Below are 24,954 nucleotides of genomic sequence, written 5' to 3' on the forward strand. Positions count from 1 at the left end.
GCCTTTTAGGTTTGTGTGCGCTGATAAAGCTGTAAGTATTTCTTGCTAGTGTAGCCTCTTAGAAGAAAGAGGTCACTTGATTCCTGATAGATAACAGCCACACTGCATTCTCATCACAGTACCACCTTGGTAAGCACTGTTAGGGTTTCAAATCAGAAACAGCCGGGGATCTATAGTGTAGAGCAAGGGATGCTGACAATATCTTCATCTCCATTTTGTGTTTATCATACACATCTTTCGTGTTCTGTAAAATAAATTGGGGTTAACGTTAAAAGATTGATGGACAGGTAAGTGAAGGAGTGGCCAACAGCAACCAATGAGCTTTCATGGTAACAGTAGAGGTTGGAAAATAAAAGCAAGCACACGGGCGCAGTAGAAACACATCAACCTTCACTTTCCTCTACTTTTTACACATAAATCATAGCAGGCCTCATCTATGAATGTGCATAAAATAAGGACTGTTTATTGCTCATAAAAATCCACTTAAACTTGCCCTTTCATTCTCTTAGTACATTATAGTGAAGGGAAATGCAGACTCGGACTGCTTGCTGTAGGTAATATAGTTCATGTTCAATGCTTCCTGGTGATCTGTCTGGGCCAGATCATCTGTTCTGTTTATCTGTCATTTCTTCATTTTTATCATTCTTTGCTCCCTTTTTCCTGGTGTTTATTATTCACATTTTTTTGTTTTTTCGCAGTATCTTAGGTGAGTAGGTTGTGTTTGTCATTTTGCATACTGTTGTGAAACCATTGAGTAGGCTGTGCCAGTGGTCTCTGACATTGAACAAATTGAGGTTCTTAAACAGGAACATATGAGCAATGGGTTGCAATATCCCTTTTCAGCCTCTCAGAAATAATTTTCAATAGTCCACACACTGACAGCTGCAGAAAGGTCATTTCTGATTGCTTGTCCTGGGTCACTGCACACTATTGCTCTTTACACAGTTATTAAAGGAAACCGGAAGAGAAAAAAGTACCAAAACTGCTGTTGGCATCAGATACAGGGATCATCCCATCAAGTTGCGATATCTTTCATAGGTAGCACCAAATACAGTCTAAATCCCAGTATGCAAATATCAACCCGGCATCAACAACTGAGAGTCCACACCCAGCCATTCCTGCCTTCTAAGCCTCACTATTGAACCATTGCTGTGATGGGCAGCGTTACTGGACAATTTTAAGGGTTAGTACCATGAATACTGGGTTGATACTTACATACCCAAAACCAGATACAGGGATTCAGGCCACCAGGTTACTGAATAGAAAAACTGATTAGATGAGCGGGGAGGTGCAATTCAGGTACTTTATTTCACAAAAGGTTTACTTTTAATAAACAAAAAAGGGTTAATTTCTTTAACAGGATATTAAACCTTATTTAGATTCTTACATTTTTTTACAGTAGATATTATGGTTACTTTTTCCCCTTTGACATTTTAAAATTGAAGTTATAATATTTCTCTTTACAGTCATGTGACAATATATGGCTATTAAGCAGCAGAAGTAAAAGTGATGTGTAATTATCTAATATTGTTTTATGATATTATCTAGCAGTGAACAGAAGCATTGCTTAGTTACACCTCAGTATAGGCCCTCTCTTGACACTGATGCAGGTGCTGAATTTTGTAAACTTCTCTTGCGTTTGATTTGGCTAATTGACTTTTTTTATTTTGAAAAGTAGTAATAATGCTAATATACAGATACTATTGGGACGTATTTCCAGAATAACGAAGGCTTTTGTAAAACTGCTGCTCTGTTTTTTTTGCTGTAAACATTATCAGAGATCTGTATAGCTGCATGTGAACTGCAGTGAGTAATAGTCTAAAGGATATTGCTCCCAAACTTTCTGCTCAAGGGCCACGATCATACAGATTTAGTTTTTTCACTGAGTTATAATTAATTAAAATAAACTCAAAGCAGCCAAAGTGAATAACCTATTGGTTTTAGTGAATAACTTTCTTATCTGCCTTGAAGACTTGGACAGCAGGATATCCTGCTAATTTTTTATGTTACTTTTGTTATTCTGCATTATGTTCTTAGTCTATTGATATCATGTAAAAATTATGTAAAAATTGAGGAGCATGGCACTTTATTTTGTAATTTTACAAATGAAGGCTCAGCAAAAAGACAAACAAGGGTATGATATTTATGATATGATTCGAAGAGCCCTTCGAAAAAAAAAATAGTCACTGGATCATTTAACCCACCAATGTCTTCCTGGAACTAGAATACAATATTTGTCTAGCCTTTGTCATTAAAAAAAAGAATTGTACACTGTCTCTCAATGCAGGATTTCAGTCAAACTGTAAAAAAATAAAAGGCAGCAGCTACAAAAACTGTAGCTGATGACTTTTAAAAAATAGCCACTTACCTGTATCTCAAGCCCGCAGTGTCCTGCCTGCAGCCAGTTTCACCTGTGCTCCTGGCACTGGCATCTGCAGTGTGGGCTTCACAGCTTCACAGCTGGATGCCCACTGCGCATGCATGAGTATTGTTACGCTTTCTGAATGACTCCGTAGTCTTCTGGGACCTGTCACATGTCCCAGAAGACTACTGGAAGAGAGGGGGAAGACAACTTCCGCTTCCAATCGCCTAGGCATTCGCAGCAGAAGCAGGAGTGGGTACCTGTAAATTTTGGGTATCCACTCTCAAACCCCCCCCCCCAAGATGCCATTCCTCAACAAGGAGTGGGGGACCAATCCCTTTGGGTGGAGCTCTGCTTTAGGCTATTATAAATATACAGGTTTTTATACAACTGTTATATGTAAATCCTTCAAGCCTGTATATTTATATCTGCCCTGTTAAGTCTTCTTTACTTTGCCTGTATCTGACTTTTTTCTTAATTTACAGGTGAGAGGTCAGACATCTGCTGCCCTCTTGACTGCCCAACAGCGGGTACAATTTCCAAACTTCTGAGCATGCATCCGTTGAGAAATCCCTGTTAATTCTTCTCCTAAATACCAGATAATATATAATACTATTGTGTGTGATCACAAGTTGTTAATAAGTTTCTGAGGTTGCCAGGGCAAAAGTTGTCGGACTTTAGGTGACCTCTGACTCCCTGTCTCAAAAATCAAATTCAGAGCAAGTGGAAGCAAGTGGAGATTTTTATAAGAATGTGTCTGATTATTCAAATTATTATGTAAGACAACGTCTTTTTAAACAAGGTTTAGATCACTGTGTAAATTGGTTCCAAAATTCTTAACCTGCATTTAGTTGTTGAGGACATGATTTGGTCAGTCTTGTTATAGCTAATACACACGGGTACTTTCTATGTGTTTGTCGTGTATGGGCTGAATTCTGTTCACTGCTTTACACGCATAACTCCAGTTCATCTGTAGGCCTATATAGAAATGAATCTTGTATAGTACTGGAAATCTGTCTTCTTTATTATCTGCTTATAATAGAAGGGATTTCTCATTTTAATCCACTTGTGAACTCCTGCATGAGACTCCTCTTTGCAAAAAAGCAGTTGGTATTGCCCCCCCTCCATGGTCTTCAAGTTTCTTATGGAGTAAAGAACTATTGTTCTTACACCATGAATGGTGGGATACCGTAAATATTGTTTGAATCTTTACCTGCAAATGGAAGGCTTTTGTCTGTAACTTAACAGATACGTTGGAGGAAGAATAGGTGAGGAACCCAGTTTTATTGCTAAGCAAGTAGATCTAAAGCAGGAGTTCAAACTTGGATGTAAATGGTACATCCCCATAATGAAAAATAAACTCCTTCTGAAGTATAATAAATTTGGTTTACGCAAAAGGATATAACCGTGTGCTGGACAAACTGAAATAAATTTAGGTACCTTGATCAACCTATTGTTACTTAAGTAGTTGAATGATTAAAATGAATATTTATTTGGTAATCAGCATCATTGAGCATGTGTCACCCGATGGCGAATAAGATGTAACTTAGCCCTCTTAGACTTAATTTGAAAATTTGATCTTGTGAGAAAAAACAATAAAATTGTTTTTACTAATCTTCCCTCATGCAGCTACATGCCTTTTTACTGATCGTGTTGGCCAATAGCATTAACTCTAACAACAATATGATTCCATTTCAGTTGGTGCCAGTTGGGAATTGTAGACAAGCAACCATTTACCTTTGGGCATAAAAATTACTATAAAGGCTTTTTGGAACAGAATACCTAATATATGTTGGTCAGAAGTGGCACCTGTAAGGACTTGTTCATATAATTAACGTTTTAGTATTTTTTTCATGTGGGCATTTTTCTTGAATCTTTCTTGAAACCAGTTTATTCTTTCCATATTTTCAGATGCTTACCATTCCTTACAAGCTGACTGTGTGAACATGTTTTCTATGACATAGTAAATGAGATTTCCACAGTCTTACAGTGCCTTGAAAAAGTATTCATACCCCTTGATTTTTTCCACATTTTGTCATGTTACAACCAAAAATGTAAATGTATTATATTGGTTTTCAAAATGTTTTTCAAATAAATATCTGAAAAGTGTGGCGTGCATTTGTGTTCAGCCCTGAGTCAAAACTTTGTAGAACCACCTTTCGCTGCAATTACAGCTGCAAGTCTTTTTGGATATGTGTCTACCAGCTTTGCACATCTAGACAGTGACATTTTTCTTTGCAAAATAGTATAAGCTCTGTCCGATTGGATGGAGAGCATCTGTGAACAGCAATTTTCAAGTCTTCCTACAGATTCTCCATTGGATTTAGGTCTGGACTTTGAGTGGGCCATTCTAAAACATGAATATGCTTTGATCTGAACCATTCCATTTTAGCTCTGGCTCTATGTTTAGGTTCGCTGTCCTGCTGGAAGGTGAACCTCGACCCCAGTCTCCAGTCTTTTGCAGACTCAAATACAGGGCAATCTTAGAAGAAAAGTTGTTAAATTCCATCCATCTTTCCAACAACTCTGACCAGCTTCCCTGTCCCTGCTGAAGAAAAGCATCCCCACAACATGATGCTGACACCACCATGTTTCACAGTGGGGATGGTGTGTTCAGGGTGATGAGCAGTATTAGTTTTCCACCACACATAACGTTTTGCTTTTAGGCCAGAAAGTTCAATTTTGGTCTCATCTGACCAGAGCACCTTCTTCCACATGTTTGCTGTGTCCCTCACATGGCTTCTTGCAAACTGCAAAAGGGGACTTCTTAATGCTTTATTTCAACAATGGCTTTCTTCTTGCCACTCTTCTATAAAGGCCAGATTTGTGGAGTGCATGACTAATAATTGTCCTGTGGACCGATTCTCCCACCTGAGCTGTGGATCTCTGCAGCTCCTCCAGAGTTACCATGGTCCTCTTGGCTGCTTCTTTTATTAATGCTCTCCTTGCCCAGCCTGTCAGTGTAGGTGGATGGCCATGTCTTGGTAAGTTTACAGTTGTGCCATACTCTCCATTTTTAGATGATAAATTGAACAGTGCTCTGTGATATGTTCAAAGCTTGGGATATTTTTGTATAACCTAACTCTGCTTTAAACTTATCCACAACTTTATCCTTGACCTGTTTGGTGTGTTCCTTGACCTTCATGATGCTGTTTGTTCACTAATGTTCTCTAACAAACCTCTGAGAGCTTCACAGAAAAGCTGTGTTTATACTGAGATTAAATTACGTACAGGTGGACTCTATTTGCTAATTAGGTGATTTCTGAAGACAGTTGGTTCCACTAGATTTTAGTTAGAGGTATTAGAGTAAAGGGGGCTGACTACAAATGCATGCCAAACTTTTAAAATATTTATTTGCAAAAAGTTTTGAAAACCTTTATTGTTTTCGTTCCACTTCACAATTATGTGCCACTTATTGTTGGTCTATCACATAAAATCTCAATAAAATACATTTACTTTTTGGTTGTAACATGACAAAATTTGAAAAATTTCAAGGGGTATAAATACTTTTTCAAGGCACTGTTTATGAGATAGAAAACCCTTCCATTGGCAGAGTGATTATGACTAGCTGATTCAGTATGCTGATAAGCAGCTCCAAATGTTCTATCAACCTTGACCTTGCAGGTGTATGACAAAACCTGCTAAAATAATTTTGGCTTTTCTGAGACCGAATCTACATTGTGCCAGAGAATATCCCAGAAGCTTTGAGTCCTTCAGCAACTTGGGAGTTTCTTAAGACATTGAAACCTGCTGAACAGCAGGGATGCACATGGTATTACTCCTGCCAGTGTTGTATTGACACATCCTACTGTCAAATACTGGTACATATAAGGAATGGGATCAGTTTGTAGATATCCATTCCTTTTTCCAAGTGTTTATAACTGCAAAAAAGCCATAACAATAATACAGTGTTGGATGTAGCTTGTATCTACTTTATGTACATCTATTTTTGAACAGTACAAACTATCCAACAAAAGATATGGGTGACAACTGCATTTTGCCTGAGATGCATAAATATTTGACTCCTCTTAACTGCCTCAGTTTGTACTCCATCTACCATAGTTTTCGAATTTACTCAGTAGTGGCCAGACAATGGGAAAATACCCTCATTTTTTATAGTCCTTGAATGTGTGCTGCTTCCAAATAATACTGCCCTAGGCACAGGCCAATGTGTATAAAACCTGTTATGTTCTCACCTCTCCTTTTGAAAATTCTAGCTGCCCGGCTGTCATTGCTGATTTTTTTCTATACTATTCTATACTTTCAGATCAGAAATAGAAGTCCCCATATTTCTCACATGACAGGTTTACTTTGTGGCAAATGTGTTTATGACCCCTTCAGGTCATAATTGTTCCACAAAGGCGGGTTATATTACCTCCTGGCAGAAAGTGGAAAACTCCTTTAAAATGAAAGGGAATTACTTATGTCGCTATAACTCTGAACTGCTATGCTATTTCTCCCTCTGTTGAGGGTAAAGGAATTTGTCCAGCAACTCTGTGGTATCCTGTTTCTTGTTTGTAATAATTGTTTTTACAACCATCAATTCACTTTCCAGGGTGAAGGAATGTTGCCATATTTTGGTAATTTCCGACTCCTAGCTGAATTCTCCACACCTTTTGTCAATCAACGGTAGGTAACACCTAAATAATTGTTATCTGTATAGTTCTTATTTCAGGTTTGATAAAAGTACATACTGTATACAAATTAGGGCTGTGATTGCCAAACGTTTGACACATTTGTCTGGGCAGGGTCTAACTGTAAATCAGCAGTTTTGCTGTAGCATGTGCGTTGCTTTCCTACTCAGAAAATAAATGTTATCACATACATCCACCCCCTATAATAGCACAAGCTGCTTAATCTGCATATATAAGTGGTGCTACATACTGACTTTAGGTGTAAACAAGCAATTTTTTGACTAGGCCTATACTTATTCCTAGACCTCCTGCTGCCTTATGACCACATCCCCAAAGATTAATGAACTAACCTGTGTCCCCATGCAGTCTAATATGATGGGCTTGTTCTGACCCTTTGCCCAGTTGCCAGTGTTCCTACTTAAAGTGGTTATAAAGGCTCATGTTTTTTTAATTTCATGCACTCTATGCATGAAAGTAAAAAAAACCTGTGTGGAGGGGCCCCTACCACAGTCCTAGTCCCTTTCTCAATACCTACCTGAGCTCCATCTTGATCCAGCGATGTGCACAAGAGCTTCAGCTGTCCTGGGTCTCTCCCTCCACATTTGCTGAGACAGCAGCAGAAGCCTTTGGCTCCCGCTACTGTCAGTCACAGCTAGTGAGCCAATGAGAGAGCGGTGGGGCAGGGTCAAGCTGTGTCTGTGTGTGAATGAACATACAGAGCAGCTGCTCGGAAGGAAGCTTGCTCAGGTGCCCCCATAGCAAGCTGCTTGCTGTGGGGGAACTTGGCAGGAGGGCGGAGCCAGGAGCGCTGACGGGAGACCTGAGAAAAAGAGGATTGGGGCTGCTCTGTTCAAAAGCATTCCGCAGAGCAGATAAAGTGATCTTACAGGCAGATTTTATTATTTTATTATTATTTTTAAAATAATAAACAAATCATACTTAAGAGAAAGGGAAATAAGGAGCTTGTTTGACCTACAGAAAATATTCAAAAATAGATCCGTAAGGTGATTGTATCAGTGCACTTGTAACAATACTGTTGAATACTTTACATGTTCATTTTGTATATGTAATAACTTTTTTTTTACACAACAAGCTTTAAAGAACTCAACTCCCTCTTCTTCTGCAGATATTGCTTAGTGGTTGTAAACCTCTGACATGAAATATGAACAAAGCATATCCCTCCATAGTGTGTACATGTCTCAATTGAAAGCAATAAATGTCATTTCTGTATGCTGCTTTGTTCCTCTTCTATCAGAAAGATTCTATTTTGACAGTTTTTCCTGACACCAAAAGAAAAATGGTGACAGGGAAGGGAGTTCCAGCAGATTGACAGTCTCAGTTTGTCTCTTCCCCCCAATCAGCTCTCAGAGCTTTCTTCACTGAGCTGTGTAGTGTTTAGTTTAAGCTCTCCAACCCTTTTTTCTGAACACTCATACAAGCTTCAGAAGTTCAGCACAGAGAAGAGAAGACTGTGGGAAAAATTTGGCCATTGCACCTCGATACAACCACTGGTGTCACCCCCTCTGCTTTACACAGGTCTGCACTTACATCTTGGGTACATCCCATTTTTATCAAGGGATGTTAGTGTGCAGTCATAAGCAGCCCAGCTCTAGATTTTACTGATAGGTTGCAGACAGATGCAGGGGAAGGTGTGTATAGAATTGCAGGTGGGAATGTACACCCAGCTGGTTGGATCGAGGCCTAGAGAGGGGGACTAGCTGAATTTTGCTCAAAACAGGAACTTATACTTTAAGCTTTCCTGAAAATTGAATTATTATTGCAAAAAATTAGTTAGGTAAAACATTAAAAAAAGAGATTTGGTATTAAAGAGACCCTGTCACTAGCCTATTTATATCAATAAAAATCTTCCCATAAGACTAGAAATGCATTTAACATATAGTTTTTGTTATTTACCTGTAAAACATACATTTTATAAACATCCAGAAGCCCTGGGGCTGCTACAAGGCACTTCCATCTTGGATGTTATGTCAACAGCCCCAGAGTTGTCACTAATGTGACATTTTATGCTTCCCTCTCCTGCAATGGCATCCATAATATAGGTTAGGTGGGAAGAGGTGAAGATTTATAAAAAGAAAAACACTACAATTAAGCATTTAAAATACAAGATTTTTCTGCAATTTTTAAGTTGGTGACAAGGTTTCTTTAGATATCTGAACTCGTATAGATTTCCTTCACAGACCATTCTGTTGCTGTTGATTTGGGAATTCATCACTTCCAAAGACTTTATTTTGGTGTGCAGTCTGTGCCCCCTTCCCATATGTGCTTAGCCTGTTTAGTCAATGGACCCATACCCTAACATCAAATCCTGCATTTAGCCTGTCCTAGTGGCTTTTAAGAGCCTGGAGCAAGCTTTTTTAGATTGTGCATGCTGACCTCCTGCCTGTTCAGTATCTATTAAACACTTTGTAGACATTGATTGACCTTGGACATTTTTTTAATGTTCCCTAAAATACATTTTATTGGCGAATAAAGAAACAGCAAAGGTCATAGTCACTCTGCTGTAATTTATCGTAAAGATCTTTAAAATTGACTGTCTTCAAACTGAAAGAAAATCTATAATGAAAGAAATATGGAGTTGACCTACTTCTCAAAATGCTACATGCCTGTCTCAGGTTTTGGTGTTTTGCGATTCCCTTATCTTTAACATGCAGGGTTAATGACTTAAATTATTAAGGCCAAAAGATTAGCATAAGAGAAAAAGGGAGGTAGGCAATTGCAGCTTACAGATTTTTAAAGTGTATACAGAGTTATATACATAGTTTTTAAGTTTTGTATCGGGTAAAGAAGAATAAGGACCTTTCTAAATATATATTGCTGTCTTTGCCCCCACTGGGGATGTACAGGACTTGTGATTTGGCAGATATTGGTGCCAAGTTGTACCTGTCCCACTCTGCTTCTTCTTGGATAGAGCATGTCTCCTGGACAGAGGCCCACTCACACATTTCCGGTATGCATCCCACCACTTGGAATAAAGGAATGTCCACGCTTCAATGCATTTTCAGTACTTTACTGCAACTTCATGATTCTTCCATAACACATCACAGTCAACATATTTACTACCAGAACCTTCAGTACAGAGCGCCATTAGCATGAATAGACATTTGGTAGTCTTTCAGGAGCACCAGAGAGTTGGGATCACTTTTTCCGATATACGAATTCCTCAGCCTTAGGCTGTCCACCAATGAGTTACAGGACCTGTAAATGAGGGTTAGGGGTGACTAGGTCCTTCAATTAATATACCAGTTTCTTCCTAATTTCCCTTCTATACCTCTGCCCAGCCAGACAAACTGATGCCATCTATTCCCAGGTTTCAGCTACTACTCACATAAAAGGACTCTGTCCAGACCCTCAAGGCCATCCACACCCCACTACAGGACCTGCAGAAGAAGGTCAGGAGTAGACAGGGTGACTCCAGCTAGTCCTCACACGATCTGTGCCATGTTGCCTGGGGATTCAGCCCCGCTAAGGGCCCTTTGGATCAGCTCAGTGTAAGTTTACATCTTGGCAGCTTTGGGGTGTCCTGCTCCCAAACCCTGACTGACTGGGTCATACCCACAGCTGGCATTTATATGGGCACTGACCCCATCTATGCCATAGCAACAGGAGGTATTAAACCTAAAGGGGCACTGCACATGCCAATAGGGAGATTCACCCTCTGTTTGATTTGGGGACCATAATTACTGGCACAAATAGTGATGGGAAACCCAAAATTTTATAGGTGTCAATAGAACAGGAGGTAAGGGAAAATCTTCCAATCAGAACTGACCCCCCCCCCCATTTCCACTTGCCACCTGTATATAATTGGGGCATCAGCTGAGGATGCTGTATGTTTGTTTATAAACCTTTTTCTTTTCAGAGCCACCAGCCAACATTTAGTGCAGCTGGTGGCTCTTAATCCTGGCTGTCACTGACTGCTCTGGTCGCCACCAATGATCAGGAACCAATCCGCTTGGTTTCCAGTAATGTGATCATTATGTCAGCTAGGACATAGTGGCCACATGCAGGTGGAAGGCTTCAGTGAGAAACATGAAATCCTTCGTCTTGCAGATGACCACTTTCAACTTCAGAACTGCAGTGTTAAGCTGCAGTGCCATATTTCTAATACTCAGTCTTTAGTGGACAAATGAATCCGCTAGAACCAGAGAATAATATGCCCAATTCCCTTCAGTGTATGTAAAGATATGTGGGTGCAGAGCTAACCAAATTTTACCATCCCAAATATTATACCATTAATTAGTGCAAGTAAAAAATATATATTATATATATTTTCACAAGAAAAAACCTAAATGTGAAAAAATGAACAAATATGAGACCAATCAATAGTCTATATATCAATGTGTATAATAAGTCCACCAGTTCCTGAATATATGGTGCATAAATTTCTCCTTAACTTCATTCAAGATGTGCAAAGTACATGACGGAATCCACTGTGCCAAAACCCCCACCAGCACTCTGCACTCAGTGGAACATATGGCTGCCAAAAGTTCTAAAAAAGCAACAGCTCTCTCATGGAAGCAGTCCCTTTAAATGGATCCACTGTCCACATCTTCAAAGTCCAGGGTGCATAAATATAGAGTGTGGCTGTATGGGGTAGACGCTCACCAAAGTAGCCAGATATAACTTCCATAATGTAGTATTTATTCAAAAATCTCTGCATGCAGTACAAAACATAATGGAGGTTAAAAACAAGAAAGTTGTATCTGGCTCCGTTTGGTGTGCATCTACCCCATACAGTCATACTCTATATTCACGCACTCTCGATCATGAAGATCTGGTCATTGGATCCATAAAACAGGACTGCTTCCATGAGAGAGCTGTTGTCATCTGGGTGATTACATAGAGCGCTGTTACTGCTCATATCTTTTGGCAGCCACATTTTCTGGTGTAAAGTGCTGGTGGTGGCTTTGGCACAGTGGATTTTCACAGTATTATGCACACATATTGAGGAATTTATGCACCATATATGTTCAGGAATTGGTCGACCTATTATACACATTGGTATATGGACTAGTGATTTTTTTCATAATTTTTTCACATTTACATTTTTTCTTGTGAATTTAGTTCTATATAATATAATGTATTTCACTTGCACTGAGGTCTTTTCACTGATTAATGGTATATAATTTTCTATGTTAAAATTTGTTTAGCACTGCACCCATATACAGTTGTGTTCAAAATAATAGCAGTCAGACATCACTAACCTATTCAATCACTGTTTTTGGTAGAAATGATATTTCTACATGGCAAATAATTTACTAGCAGGTGTAGTAGAGTAATAGAAATCCAACAGACCCAACAGTCATGACATGCATGCTGCTGATTCTGTGTAATTGAATCACTAATTGAAAGGGGCATGTTCAAAATAATAGCAGTGTGGAGTTCTATTAGTGAGGCCATTCATTCTTTGAAAAACAGGTGGCAATTATTGCCCTTATTTAAGGAAGGAAGGCAGCAAATGTTGTACATGCTGGTTACAGTGCATTTCTCTCTGAAATTCTGAGGAAAATGGGTCGTTCCAGACATTGTTCAGAAGAACAGCAGACCTTGATTAAAAAGTTGATTGGAGAGGGGAAAACATATAAAGAAGTGCAGAAAATGATAGGCTGCTCAGCTAAAATGATCGCAAATGCTTTAAAATGGCAACCAAAAGCTGAAAGACGTGGAAGAAACCGAAAAACTACCATTCGAATGGATAGAAGAATAGCCATAATTGCAAGGACTCAGCCAACAATCAGCTCCAGGAAGATCAAAGAAGGTCTAAAGTTACCTGTGAGTACTGTTACAATTAGAAGACGCCTATGTGAAGCCAAGCTATCTTCAAGAAGCCCCCGCAAAGTCCCACTGTTGAAAAAAAGACGTGCTGAAGAGGTTACAATTTGCCAAAGAGCACATTGACTGGCCTAAAGAGAAATGGTGCAACATTTTGTGGACTGATAAAAGTAAGATTGTTCTTTTTGGGTCTAGTGGCAGGAGACAGTTTGTCAGACGACCCCCAAACACTGAATTCAAGCCACAGTACACTGTGAAGACAGTGAAGCTTGGTTGCGCAAGCATCATGATATGGGGATGTTTCTCATACTACGGTGTTGGGCCTATTTATCGCATACCAGGGATCATGGATCAGTTTGAATACATCAGAATACTTGAAGAGGTCATGCTGCCTTATGCTGAAGAGGAAATGCCCTTGAAATGGGTGTTCCAACAAGACAACGACCCCAAACACACCAGTAAACGTGCAACATCTTGGTTCCAGACCAACAAGATTGATGTTATGGAGTGGCCAGCCCAATCCCTGGATCTTAATCCAATAGAAAACTTGTGGGGTGACATCAAAAATGCAGTTTCTGAGACAAAACCAAGAAATAGAGAAGATCTGTGGAATGTAGTCCAATCATCCTGGGCTGGAATACCTGTTCACAGGTGCCAGAAGTTGGTTGACTCCATGCAACACAGATGTACAGCAGTTCTCAGAAACAGTGCTTATACAACTAAATATTAATTAAGTGATTCAAAGGAAAGCAAAATCTTCAAACATTTTTCAGTTTATATAGTGAATGTTTGAGTTTGTAAAGAAGAATACAAACACTGCTATTTTTTTGAACAGTCTAATATTTACTTTTCTTCAATTTTGTTAGAAGAACAACACAAATTTGATATATTTTTCTTCATGTTTTGATTTGGAATAGAATGTGTAGTGTTCCCAATGCATTTGTGTGTATGGAAATAAAAGCTATTAGAAGGATTTTGAGCTTTATTCACTTTTTTCAACACACTGCTATTATTTTGAACACAACTGTATCTTTATACATTTTTAATACTGTAATAAAAATTCAGTATTCAAAAAAACTAAACATTAATAAAGCATTATTTTACATCTACTGTATATGCATTCATCAACCTATAAAAGAACCAAAACAGGTTTTCTTTTTATTAAAACCCTTAACCTGCCTTAGAATTTCTCCTGTCTTTATAAATAGAAAAGTTGGTTTGCACCTAGCTTTCTACTGCACATGATGATATCACACCCAGGGGATAAAATGATCATAGGGAATTGTGTCATATATCAGGCATTTTCATTCAACATCTTTCTCATATATTTCTGTGACAGTATACATTAATAATGTTATCTACAGTATTTCAGTTCTAGCAATTTAACGACAACTGTATTATTTGTATACTTTGGTGAAACCTATAAAGAATTTAAAAAAAAAAAAACGTGTACCAAGTAAGAGCCTTATATGTCCATAGAAAATTGTGAAAATGATTTAGATGTACAAATTATTCATAGAGTTATTGTCAAGTTAACTTGTTCATGCAGTTGCTGCAACATTTGACCTGGGCATGTAGGCATCAATGACTTCTGGGCATGAAAGGGGTAATGACCATTTTGGTAGAAAAACAATCAAGATTCTGTCACATTAATTTTGCTGCTAACAAAACTGCTTGATTAGACGTATTTATTTTTTACTATGTCTAGCTTCATCTGGAATTAAAAACTTGTCACTTTTGTTGAGTTATGCAGGTGGTTCTTCGAAGTGCTGGGATACCACAAACATTCCGTGCCCAACATGGTGAATGGAGTTTTGATGACAATCGTCTTCTTCATTGTCAGGATAGCTGTCATACCAACCTACTATGGGCGTGTCTTTTCCACTTTTGGCACAGAAGCATTTCATAGACTGGGTCTAGGGGCACAATGTGCTTGGATCATCTCCAGTGTGTCTCTGGATATAATGAACGTCATGTGGATGATGAAGATCACTAAGGGGTGCTACAAAGTCCTCTATCATACTGATGGCTTATTGACCAAAACTCAGAAAAATGGGAAGACTGATTAGAAGCCAGAGTGTCTCATGTGTCTTCCAACCGGCAGCAGTTGGGAGCTCGTCAGGACCTGCATGTGATTTTTTTTTTTCCATCATATAAATAATGAACTTTTGTTATTACCTCTTTGTAATGTTAATCGCTAATGTTCACATCTTGCAGTTCTACCAACACACTAATCCAAAGAGCGAGACTATATTTCTGCCATTGTTTTAACAGAAATTTCTGTATTAGTACAAGTTTTTATGTACTCTGTAATGCAGCATTACACATACTGACATCCATATATCTTTGTAGGATATCCTGTAGAGAGGAGACTGACTAGTAAGATCAAAATACTCTATTTTTTTGTTGGATATGTCAATTTTGATTCATGCTCTGAATGTTGCAGTTACTACTGGTTAGTCTTTATGGGTTTTTTTAATGTTAGTACTATCTAAACATAAATTGTATAAACATATGCAGTACATCTCTTTAGTACATGCACATTTCCCCATACTTTGACTCTTTATACAGTGAACACTGCAAACACAAGAATTAAACAATATATACTATATCGCGCTATGGTCTATTCAGATTCAGTAGGTATACTCCACATAAGCAGCCAGCACAATATTGCAGGTTACAATACAAACAAAAATATATATACACAGAGTGCAGTGCTAAATTTAAACTTTCAAGAACATTCGTAATATAACAAAAAAGTCCAATTCAAAGCTTTTTGTATGTAGAAAAAAGTTCATCAATTGAGGACCCAACAGAAATCCGACAGATTCCCAAGAAATCACCAAGAGGAAAAATCCTTCACCAACACCAATCACACTGCCTCTTACCAGATGATATTGACCCACAAAAAAGGAAAGGTCAATATGCGCTGTGTGCTTCCTGGAAGCGACTTGTAAACAATGGTTGTATAATTAGTTTGGGACAGGATGTATTGCCTTGCTCCATCTTTTCCGGTTCCGGTTTTTGATTATTAGTAGAGAGAGGGGTTTCCTTCACCTATAAATGGCGCGATGTCTAGACACTGGCCACGCCCCTGATGACATAATTGATGAACGCGTAGGAAGGAGCCAGAGCGTGTGACTTGATCGTGCATCGGAACGTGGCGGCCATCTTAATGGTCGGAAACAAATCGCAATTTGGATATGGGGACATGCTGTTTTAATTACTATATGATATATGTGTTTTACTGCATTTCAGGCATTAAAAATGTGAAAATTACTGCACTATGAGGATTACTTTTTCCTTCTAAACTGAATTGTCCTCTAGGAGGATAATACTTACTTAGGTCCATCCAAAAAACTTTGTATGGAAAACCAGGATCCTAACGATTGTTTGCTTCCACGAAGCACACAGCGCATATTGACCTTTCCTTTTTTGTGGGTCAGTATCATCTGGTAAGAGGCAGTGCGATTGGTGTTGGTGAAGGATTTTTCCTCTTGGTGATTTCTTGGGAATCTGTTGGGTCCTCGATTGATGAACTTTTTTCTACATACAAAAAGCTTTGGATTGGACTTATTTGTTATATTACTAATGTTCTTGAAAGTTTAAATTTAGCGCTGCACTCTCTGTATATATAAACACAGAAGAATACTTGTTGATTCTGCCAGATATGTAGTGAGGATCTAATTGTCCTGGGCTAACAATGCTGCTTCTGCTGCTCTAAAATCCCAAGCATTGCTATCAGTGTTTGAGATCTCTTCTGCTGGACTACAGAACAACCCCCTCACTTTGCCATAACATATAAGGGAGAGGGGTACTGTAGTATAGGAGGGGAGAACTCAGGAAGGTCTGACATCTTTACTTGGAATTTCAATGCAGCAGAAGCAGCGATGCCAGCCCAGAACAGAAAGTTGGGAGCTTGTGGGATCATCAGGTGTTTTTCTCTAGTAGTAGTGTTTTAAAAGAAACCAAATGGAAATGCACACGTATTGTGGAGATGTACTGAATGTTTTTTTTTTTTCATTTTTAATTTTGCCCATACATTTACTTTTAGGCCTCATGCAAACAGGACATTTTAAAATCACTCCTACTCTTGGCAGCAGCATTTTGGCTGAAAAAACGTTTGTACTTTTACAAGCATTTAGGTGTGTTTACAGGTGTCAAGCGTTTGGTCATTAATTCATTTAACTGTCCAGAATAATAATTTATTCTGGTCATTGAAATGAATTGACGCTTAGCGTTACCGCGTGTTTAGGCACTTTTTGTCGTGTCAAGCATTTTTTTTCTGCCAAAACGCTGCTGCTCCTGGATGCACTGTCCATGGGTTTATATCCTTCTGTTAAACACCCCTGCTACTAAAAACTTCCAAAGGTTTGTGTGCATGAACACATAGGATAACATGGAGGGGCATTTGGAAGCAGTAAAAAAAAAAAACACCTGATGCTTCTAAACGTAGCTGTAAAAACGCCTTGTGTGCATGAGGCCTAAATTGCTGGGTCTGCACACCTGCTATGGGCCAACATGAGGAGCTGTAATTCTCCTTGCTGCATTTTGTATTTATTTTATGTGATGTAGACTCAACAGGAGGTACTAGAAATTACAAATATGGAAAAGAAATCCCAGGTGGACAGTAAGATAGGAATTATGGCAGGGAAATCTCACTGTTGGTGTATCTAAGCCATATACAAAGGTAGGGTTTGACCCCACAGCTAGATCCCACATCTAACTAAAATATCACTTTTGCATGTATTGACCCTTTAACTGAAATAGGTTGGTCAAAATAATGAGAGATGTAATTATAGTAAACCTGACCAGATGGAAGGTTTTATGATTGTACCATCAGTAAAAACAATTTTACAATGTAGCTATTACATCTGTTGGATAGGACCAATTTTATCACTCCACTCCTCTTGCTGAAAATTTCTCGGCTTATTTAGCAGTACCATCCCTTTGACAGGACAAATATTGGTTAAAGAACGGGGCTATTGGTACTGTGAGGGTTAGGATTACATTTAAGTTTGAAGCCTAAGGTAAGGCCAGACATAGGGATGGGATCAGTGTGTTGGTTACAGGCTGCTGGTTTTGAGTTGGCCATAATGCAAAACCGTGCATTACTGTGGAATATTGTTCACAGGCAAGTCACTGCAAACCCAACAGTATGTTGGGCAGTCTCTTCATAAATCACCCATAGATTTTCTAACCAGTCAAGAAGATGTCTTAATGGATAGAGCTCGCCTTCTCCAAACACATTTAAATGACTGCATGATTGTGTTGGAATTGTTAGGACTGTGTAACAGTTTGACTCCAGCATTGGTTCAATGTATTAATAACTAAACAGTAAAAACACTTGGGCTGATATATAAAACCTAGAAGAAAAGGTTTTTTAAATCTGCTCAGTGGGGTAAGCTCCAAGTTGCACAACTCAGGCACCCTTATTCTACACTTACCCCTATGGGAATCAGTGTCTGCTGTGCAGACAAAACGTGCCCGGAAAAGGTAACTCAGTCTACTGTTGACATCAGCACCTTTCTCATGGAGAACAGCAAAGCTACATCTTGCATCCCCTTTGTGATTTCCAGATCTCCAGTTTTATTTATTGAACATTTCCATTCTGCAAGCTTAGCGCTATTTGTTGCATTACTCCTTCTGTACAGTATTTGTTGTATGTTCTGAATGACAGTCCCTACTTTGGAACTCCATTTACCTGACTGTCTGGCGGTTACTGAAACCGTGCACTGAAAATTACCTACATACTCTTGATTTTTGGTAAGCGGTGGCGGCTTTCCATGGAGACCTCTAGACCCAGGTATGCTGTAATAATGGACCAAGCCAATGTCCACCCACCTCCACTTCCCACAGGGCAAGGCATGGCATTCTCTTTAGGCCAATGAGGTGCATGTTCTGCGTTTTAGTTTGTAGAAGTGGAGGTGTGCTAAAGACCTGACTTGGGCTATGATTTGGGATCTGTATATGGGTATGCAGGAGCTGCTTTACTTAGAACATACATTTTATATAGCAGTGTCATGTGATATTTGGTATACCAGAAAGCTGTGATGGCATAACCTCTTCAAAACAGTGATAGTTTTGCTTCAGTAAAGGAGGCCCATATAGTATGTATCTATGGGTTTAGATTATAATCAAACAAATTGTAACTGTCTAATTCCATATATACTTTGTTCAAGTATAACCATCTTCATCCAATTTACATTATCTGACATTCAGACTGTTGCAGGGATCTTATGGTCTGTATTTATTTATTTTTGCACAGCAAGCACCACCAGAGTTTAAAAATGTGGTGTTTTTTTTTTTTTTTTGTTCTTTTTGTAGAAGGCATTGTTATTGTCATTTTATGACTACTGGCTTCATGAAGGTAGTGTCAATATTATTTGTGAAGAATATCCATCTCTCTTCCAATGTATAATTAGGTAACTCGGTCTGATTTTAAGAACGAAAGAGAAGCTTAACTAGAGTATATTTTAAATGATGAAATGCGTCATGTTAGAGGCCTTGCAGCTGAACTTGTTCTCATGGTAACCCCTATACAGTGGTCCGAGTATTTGCCCAGTGCAAAGATGCAAGCCTCGCTTTTGATAAAGGGAGTTTCAGTGTGACATGACGGCTACTGAGAATTTTTAGAGCAGTGTAAACTGTAGACTTAGTCCCTAAACTTTGTCATGAAGCTGGAAAACTTGTGTTGATCAAATCATTCACTTTGCAGGCAAGGCAATCTTTTATTTTTATATTAAAATTATGGAAAAGTCATACTGCCAGATGTTAGATTTTCTGCTGTATAGGCAAAAGCATTGGCAGTGCAGACTGAGGCTACAAAATGGTTTCCAGTAAGGATAGAATTAAAACAGACAAAAGTCTATGATACCACAAGATCTTAATTTTTATACTAAGCCCTGGTTCACACCAGTGCGACTTGACATGCAAATTGAGAGTTCAAAGTTGCATTACATGTCGCACACCATTAGCAGCAATTGAACCGTTCAAATCAGTGTCACTAAAGCCACAGCACTTTGAAAAAGGTTCCTGCACTAGTTTTTGTGTGACTTCATTGCAACTTGCATTCATATATGTTAAATGAAGTTGCACAGTGTCAGTAAGCCACTATGAAGTTGCACTGAATAGTCAGCTTTGAAGTTGCACAAAGTAGTGCGATTTCAAAGCTGCACTGGTGCGAACAGCAAGAGAAAACACAGTGTCTATGTTGATTCTTATTAGAGTGGCTGTATACCTCAAACATGAAACATGAACAAAGCATAGCCCTCTATAGTGTGTACTTGTCTCAATTAACAGCACTCCAGTTATTTTTTTTTTTATTATCATGCAGTGGGTCTGTGCCCCCCACTGCATGGATTGGCATCATGTTTTTTCTAGAGGTGAGGACTAAGCTCATACTTACCTGAATCACCAATCCTACAGAAAACCGCACTCCTCCATGGTTCAGTGGCGGACTGTTCCTGTCTGTGGTCGTGCATTTAGTGTGCTGACGTCAGGAACAGCCCATTTACAAGACTGGTGGACCACTGGGGGCAGGAGCTGAAAGGATCGGTCTTGTGCGGGGAGGATCAGTGGGTCAGGTGAGTATATCTTCAGCATCTTCTCCCCTAGAACAAAACGAGCATTTGACCCATGCAGTGCCAGAACAGCCCCACTGCACAGGCCAAAAAAATGTTCCCAGATTTCTGCTTTAAGTATCGTTTCTGTCTGCTGCTTCTTTCCTCTGCTATCACTCCTGATGAGTTTTCCTGACACCAAGAGAAAAATGGTGACAGGCAGGGACTTCCAGAAGATCAACAGCCTTAGCTTTGTTCCTGTGAGCTGTGTGGAGGGGGGGTGTCTCTTCCCTCCAAGCAGCTCTCAGAGCTCTCCTTACTGTGCTCTGCAGAATGTAACTTCAGCTCTCCGCCCCCTTTTTTCTAAACTCTCGTATAAGCTTTATAAATTCAGCACTTTGAAGGATGTAGAAAAGAGAAGATGGCAGATAAACAGGTACAACTCATTTAGGAGAATTTGTTCTCTGTGTATCACCTGAGGCCAGTTACTTCACTGGGTATTTTTGATGGTTTACAACCACTTTAAATTTGGTAATGGTTCAAAAATAAGAGTTTTGTTTAGCCGTTTTATACAACTGACATGGACTTCCAAGTGACCCTATCATTATCTGACAATATTCAAAATAGGCAGACCTGTACTTACTTTCTGGCTGCCTGTACCACCAGAACCCTGCTATGTTCATGAGAAATCCCCTGTTGAAGTCAAAAGCAAAAAATAAAAAATTGGGATTGTCAATCTTCTATGGCCTCCGCAGTGTTCAGCAGTTCCTCCCTCTGACCGCCACATCACTACTCAGTCCTGTAACACTGCGGGGGACCCAGGAGATCAACACTTCCAGAAGGGTCTTTTTTCCTTCTGACTCTATCCAGAAATTCCCTGTGAATGGAGCTGCTTTCTGGTGGTGCAGGCAGCAGGCAAGTATACATTGCATCTTTCATAGGTATGGCTACTTTTGAACTGTGGTATTTATTTAGTGTCGCTTTAAGACTATACTTTCTGTCTTTGTCACCAAGAGTGTTAAGATGTCGGGTGTGTCTCTCATATTAATTCCACTCACATCTCACATTTTGAATTATTTATTTGGCCCAGGTATATCCTGAGCTCAATGATTCAGAACACACTTTTTAGGAACAAATTGCTTATTTTGGCATTTCCAGCAGGTATTCTGAATAACCACTCAGGTTTTTTGATAGTGGTATTTTTTTATGCGCTTCACTAATAAAAATTGTTTTAGTAGAGTGTAGATCTAATCCTGGCATGCTAAGAATCATTGAATTCCTGTGATCTCTAAATAATTAATATTGCTTTGCATATTTAATGAATTTCACCGTCGTTTACATGGGAGGGTCATAAGAGAAATTTCCATCACACCTACTGAAGCTTTTCTATTGCTTTATGCATGAGACTAAACTGAACAGGGCACTGGGGATTAAAGAGAACCATCATAGATGGTCTTATGCAAGGATCTGAATACAATATTCATTCTTAAATTATAATAATGCAGTCTTATTTAATAAAGGTTTACATAGGGGAACACCCAAAGCAAATAACAGAGCCCTAGAGTTAAAATACATTGAATAAAAAGATTTTAAAAAAATAATTAAAATACATCTGAAGGCTCCTGTGTGGCAGTCTAGATAGGATCCAGATCTGGTTACTTTGTGATGAACACGTTTCATACAATGTGTACGTATTTATGTGAGTATATCATCTATCTATCTATCTATCTATCTATCTATCTATCTATCTATCCACAGTATAGTCTGTGTGTGTGTATATATATATATATATTTATACAGTATGTGTATATTATATTGTGTGTGTATCTATATACACATCGATCAGCCATAGCATTATGACCACTTACATGTAAAGTGAATAACATTGATTATCTCATTAGAAAGGCACCTGAAAGTGGGTGGGATTAGACAGCAAGTGAACATATTTTCCCTGAAGTTGATGTGCTTTAGTTGATGTATTAAAAACAGAAAAAAATGGCCAAGTGTAAGGATTTGAGGGACTTAGACAACCGGGGCAGAGCAGCTCCAAAACTGCATCTCTTGTGGGCTGTTCCCAGTCCATAGTGGTCAGGTTCTACCAAATGTGGTCCAAGGAAGGAAAACCTGTGTTATGTGTGGCCAACTCTCATTAATACATGTGGGGGACTAAGGCTGGCATGTCTTGTCCAATCCAATAGAGGAGCTACTGTGTCTCAAATTGCTGAAAATGTTAATGCTAGTTTTGATAAAAAAGTGACAACACACAGTGCAACGTAGTCTGTTTTCTGTGTGTAGTGTCAGCTGGTCAGGGTGCCCATGCTGACCTATGTCCACAGCCAAAAGCACCTACAGTGGGCACGTAAGCATCAGAACTGGACCACAGACAATGGAAAAAGGTGGCCTGGTCTGATGAATTCGAGAATGGTTTAAGGAACACAACGAGTTTGAAGTGTTGGATGGTCTCCAAATTGTCCTATTTGGCATCTCTGGGCTGTGCTGGAAAAAAAAGTCTGATCCATGGAGGCCCCACTTCGAAACTTTCAGGACAAAAGATCTGCTACTGATGGCTTGATGCCAGATACAACAACATAACTTCAGAGGTGTAGTGGAATCGATGCCTTGAAGAGTTATGGCAGGTAGTCATAATGTTATGACTGGTTGGTGTATATATTACAAGTGTACCTCGGTTTACAAATTGAATGCGTTCTCTGGGACATTTCGTATTGCTAAAAATTCATAAGCCGAAATGCTGTTTCCCATAGGAATGAATTAAAAACCAATTAATCTGTTCCGGAGGTCAGAAAAAAGTTTCTGTCACTATAGGTCAGTGCCGGTTTTTAAATGTAATTACCGGCTTTTTTTTTCTTCAATATAGCTCAGAAAATCAGCTGTCACTTTCCCCCCAACTAAAAGAAAGAAAGTTTTCCTTTTAATTTATTTCCCCAAGTTAAAAGAAACAATATTTCCTTTTAGTATGTTTCCCGAGATAAAAGAAACAAAGTATCTTTTAGCTCCGGGGAAAGTGACAACTAATTCTGTGAGCTATAGTGGAAAAAAAAAAGCCGGCAATTGCATTTAAAAATCGGCACCGACATACACTTCGTATTGCAAAAAAAATGTGTAAACCGAGGTATTATTTTCAAAGGATTTTCATTCGTAAACCAAAAATTACGTTAACCGAGGCATTTGTAAACCCGAGGTACACCTTTACGTCCTTTACCTCCCCTGGGTGAGCCAAACTCATTTGTGTCTTACACATCCCTCCCAGATGCTGCAATGGCAATGCTGCCAATCTAGAAAGCCGGACTAGGTGTGGTCAGGCACTGACTGACAAGCTGTAGATTTGTAAATGCTAACAACCACACCTCCTGCAACATCATATTATCCTACAGTAATGCATGGGGCACAGCCTACCTGAGGGTGGCAACTCTGCTCTGAATTCAGGAGCAGTGCAGTATCCTTGTCACCCCATCACAGGAAGATGCATTTGTGAACTTCACTAGCAGGATCAACAGGTACTTTAGAGACTTTGCAGGGGAGCTAAGAGAAAAGGTAAGTGAAAATACACTTGCAGTCAAGTGCTGCAACAAATCATTTAGAGGGCATAGCTCTACTTTAAGAGAAATCTTCAAAATGGGGCTCTGCTATGTGATACTGTTTTGTACGTTTTGGTTTTGGGAGACATTTTCTAAGCATGTGGTCAGACAGCAACAGACAGACCTTAAGGACCCCTCAAAGCTAAGTAAAGGGATGTCTGTACATTTCTATGAATTTAACACTGAATATTCAGAATCCTGCATAAGCCCAGTCATGTCTGGTTCTTTTTAGTTTGTTTTTTTATTATAACAAATCTTTCTTTAGTAAGGCAAAGTACCATTGTGTAGAACACTACAATACATAGCAACCAATTAGAAATCATATTTCACAGTATAACTTCTCAATGGTGTCTTGTGGCTGCTATGGATTGCATTCTACTCTTTGCATTGCCTTATTAGATAAGATGTTTTCATGAAACTTGTAAATAGATTTTACCTTTTGCTGATCGTTTGATATGTTTTTGTTCCACAGTGCTACCGCGGCAGTGAAACACTGCGCCCGTGAACATAAGACTTGATACTTTTGTGTCTGCACACAAAATGATAATTCTAATTTATTTTTCCTAATTCTAGGAGGGCAATAAATAAACAGAGATTTTATTTTCTTAATCTCTTAACGTCCAATAACACAGTTGCTTGAATGCAATGAATTCTGTCATTTTGAAAGGGTAAATGTTATTTTTGTGTAGGTAGGTTGCACCACATCAGGGCATTTCTGTATAAACACGTAGGCCCTGCTCAGATTTATGACGCTATTTTGAATAACGAATGCAATAAAATTTTCTCCTAAACTAGAAAGGCCTGATTGAATGTGATTTTTTAATGCTGTCATTCATGCAGAGGGTTTTATGTTGTGCCCCACAGAAATCGATCATCATGTTGATATCCCTACTGTAGGGGAACTGGTGAGGCATATTCAAGTCGAACTTCACTCTCTCAATCAGCATCCCTGTTATTTTGATGTCAAATTTCAATTTAGTTTTAGTCATAGTCTTTTGACTAAAATACCA

At 38.9% G+C, this 24,954-nt stretch overlaps 1 protein-coding gene across 2 annotated transcripts in view; it reads left to right on the top strand.

Annotated features, from left to right (window-relative positions):
- Positions 1–24,742, top strand: part of TLCD4 (TLC domain containing 4) — a 111,406-nt gene extending 86,664 nt beyond the window's left edge. For both annotated transcript variants that reach the window (XM_089677275.1, XM_089677276.1), the window contains exons 6-7: positions 6,918–6,991; positions 14,540–24,742. In XM_089677275.1, coding sequence (XP_089533401.1) covers positions 6,918–6,991; positions 14,540–14,855 — 390 coding nt within the window. In that variant the 3' untranslated portion in view covers positions 14,856–24,742. The remainder of the gene's footprint in view (positions 1–6,917; positions 6,992–14,539) is intronic.
- The last annotated feature ends 212 nt before the right edge of the window (positions 24,743–24,954 follow it).

Source organism: Staurois parvus, unplaced genomic scaffold, assembly GCF_062004578.1.
Source record: "Staurois parvus isolate SC_StPar_1 unplaced genomic scaffold, SC_StPar_1.0 ptg000183l, whole genome shotgun sequence".
Lineage (NCBI taxonomy): Eukaryota > Metazoa > Chordata > Amphibia > Anura > Ranidae > Staurois > Staurois parvus.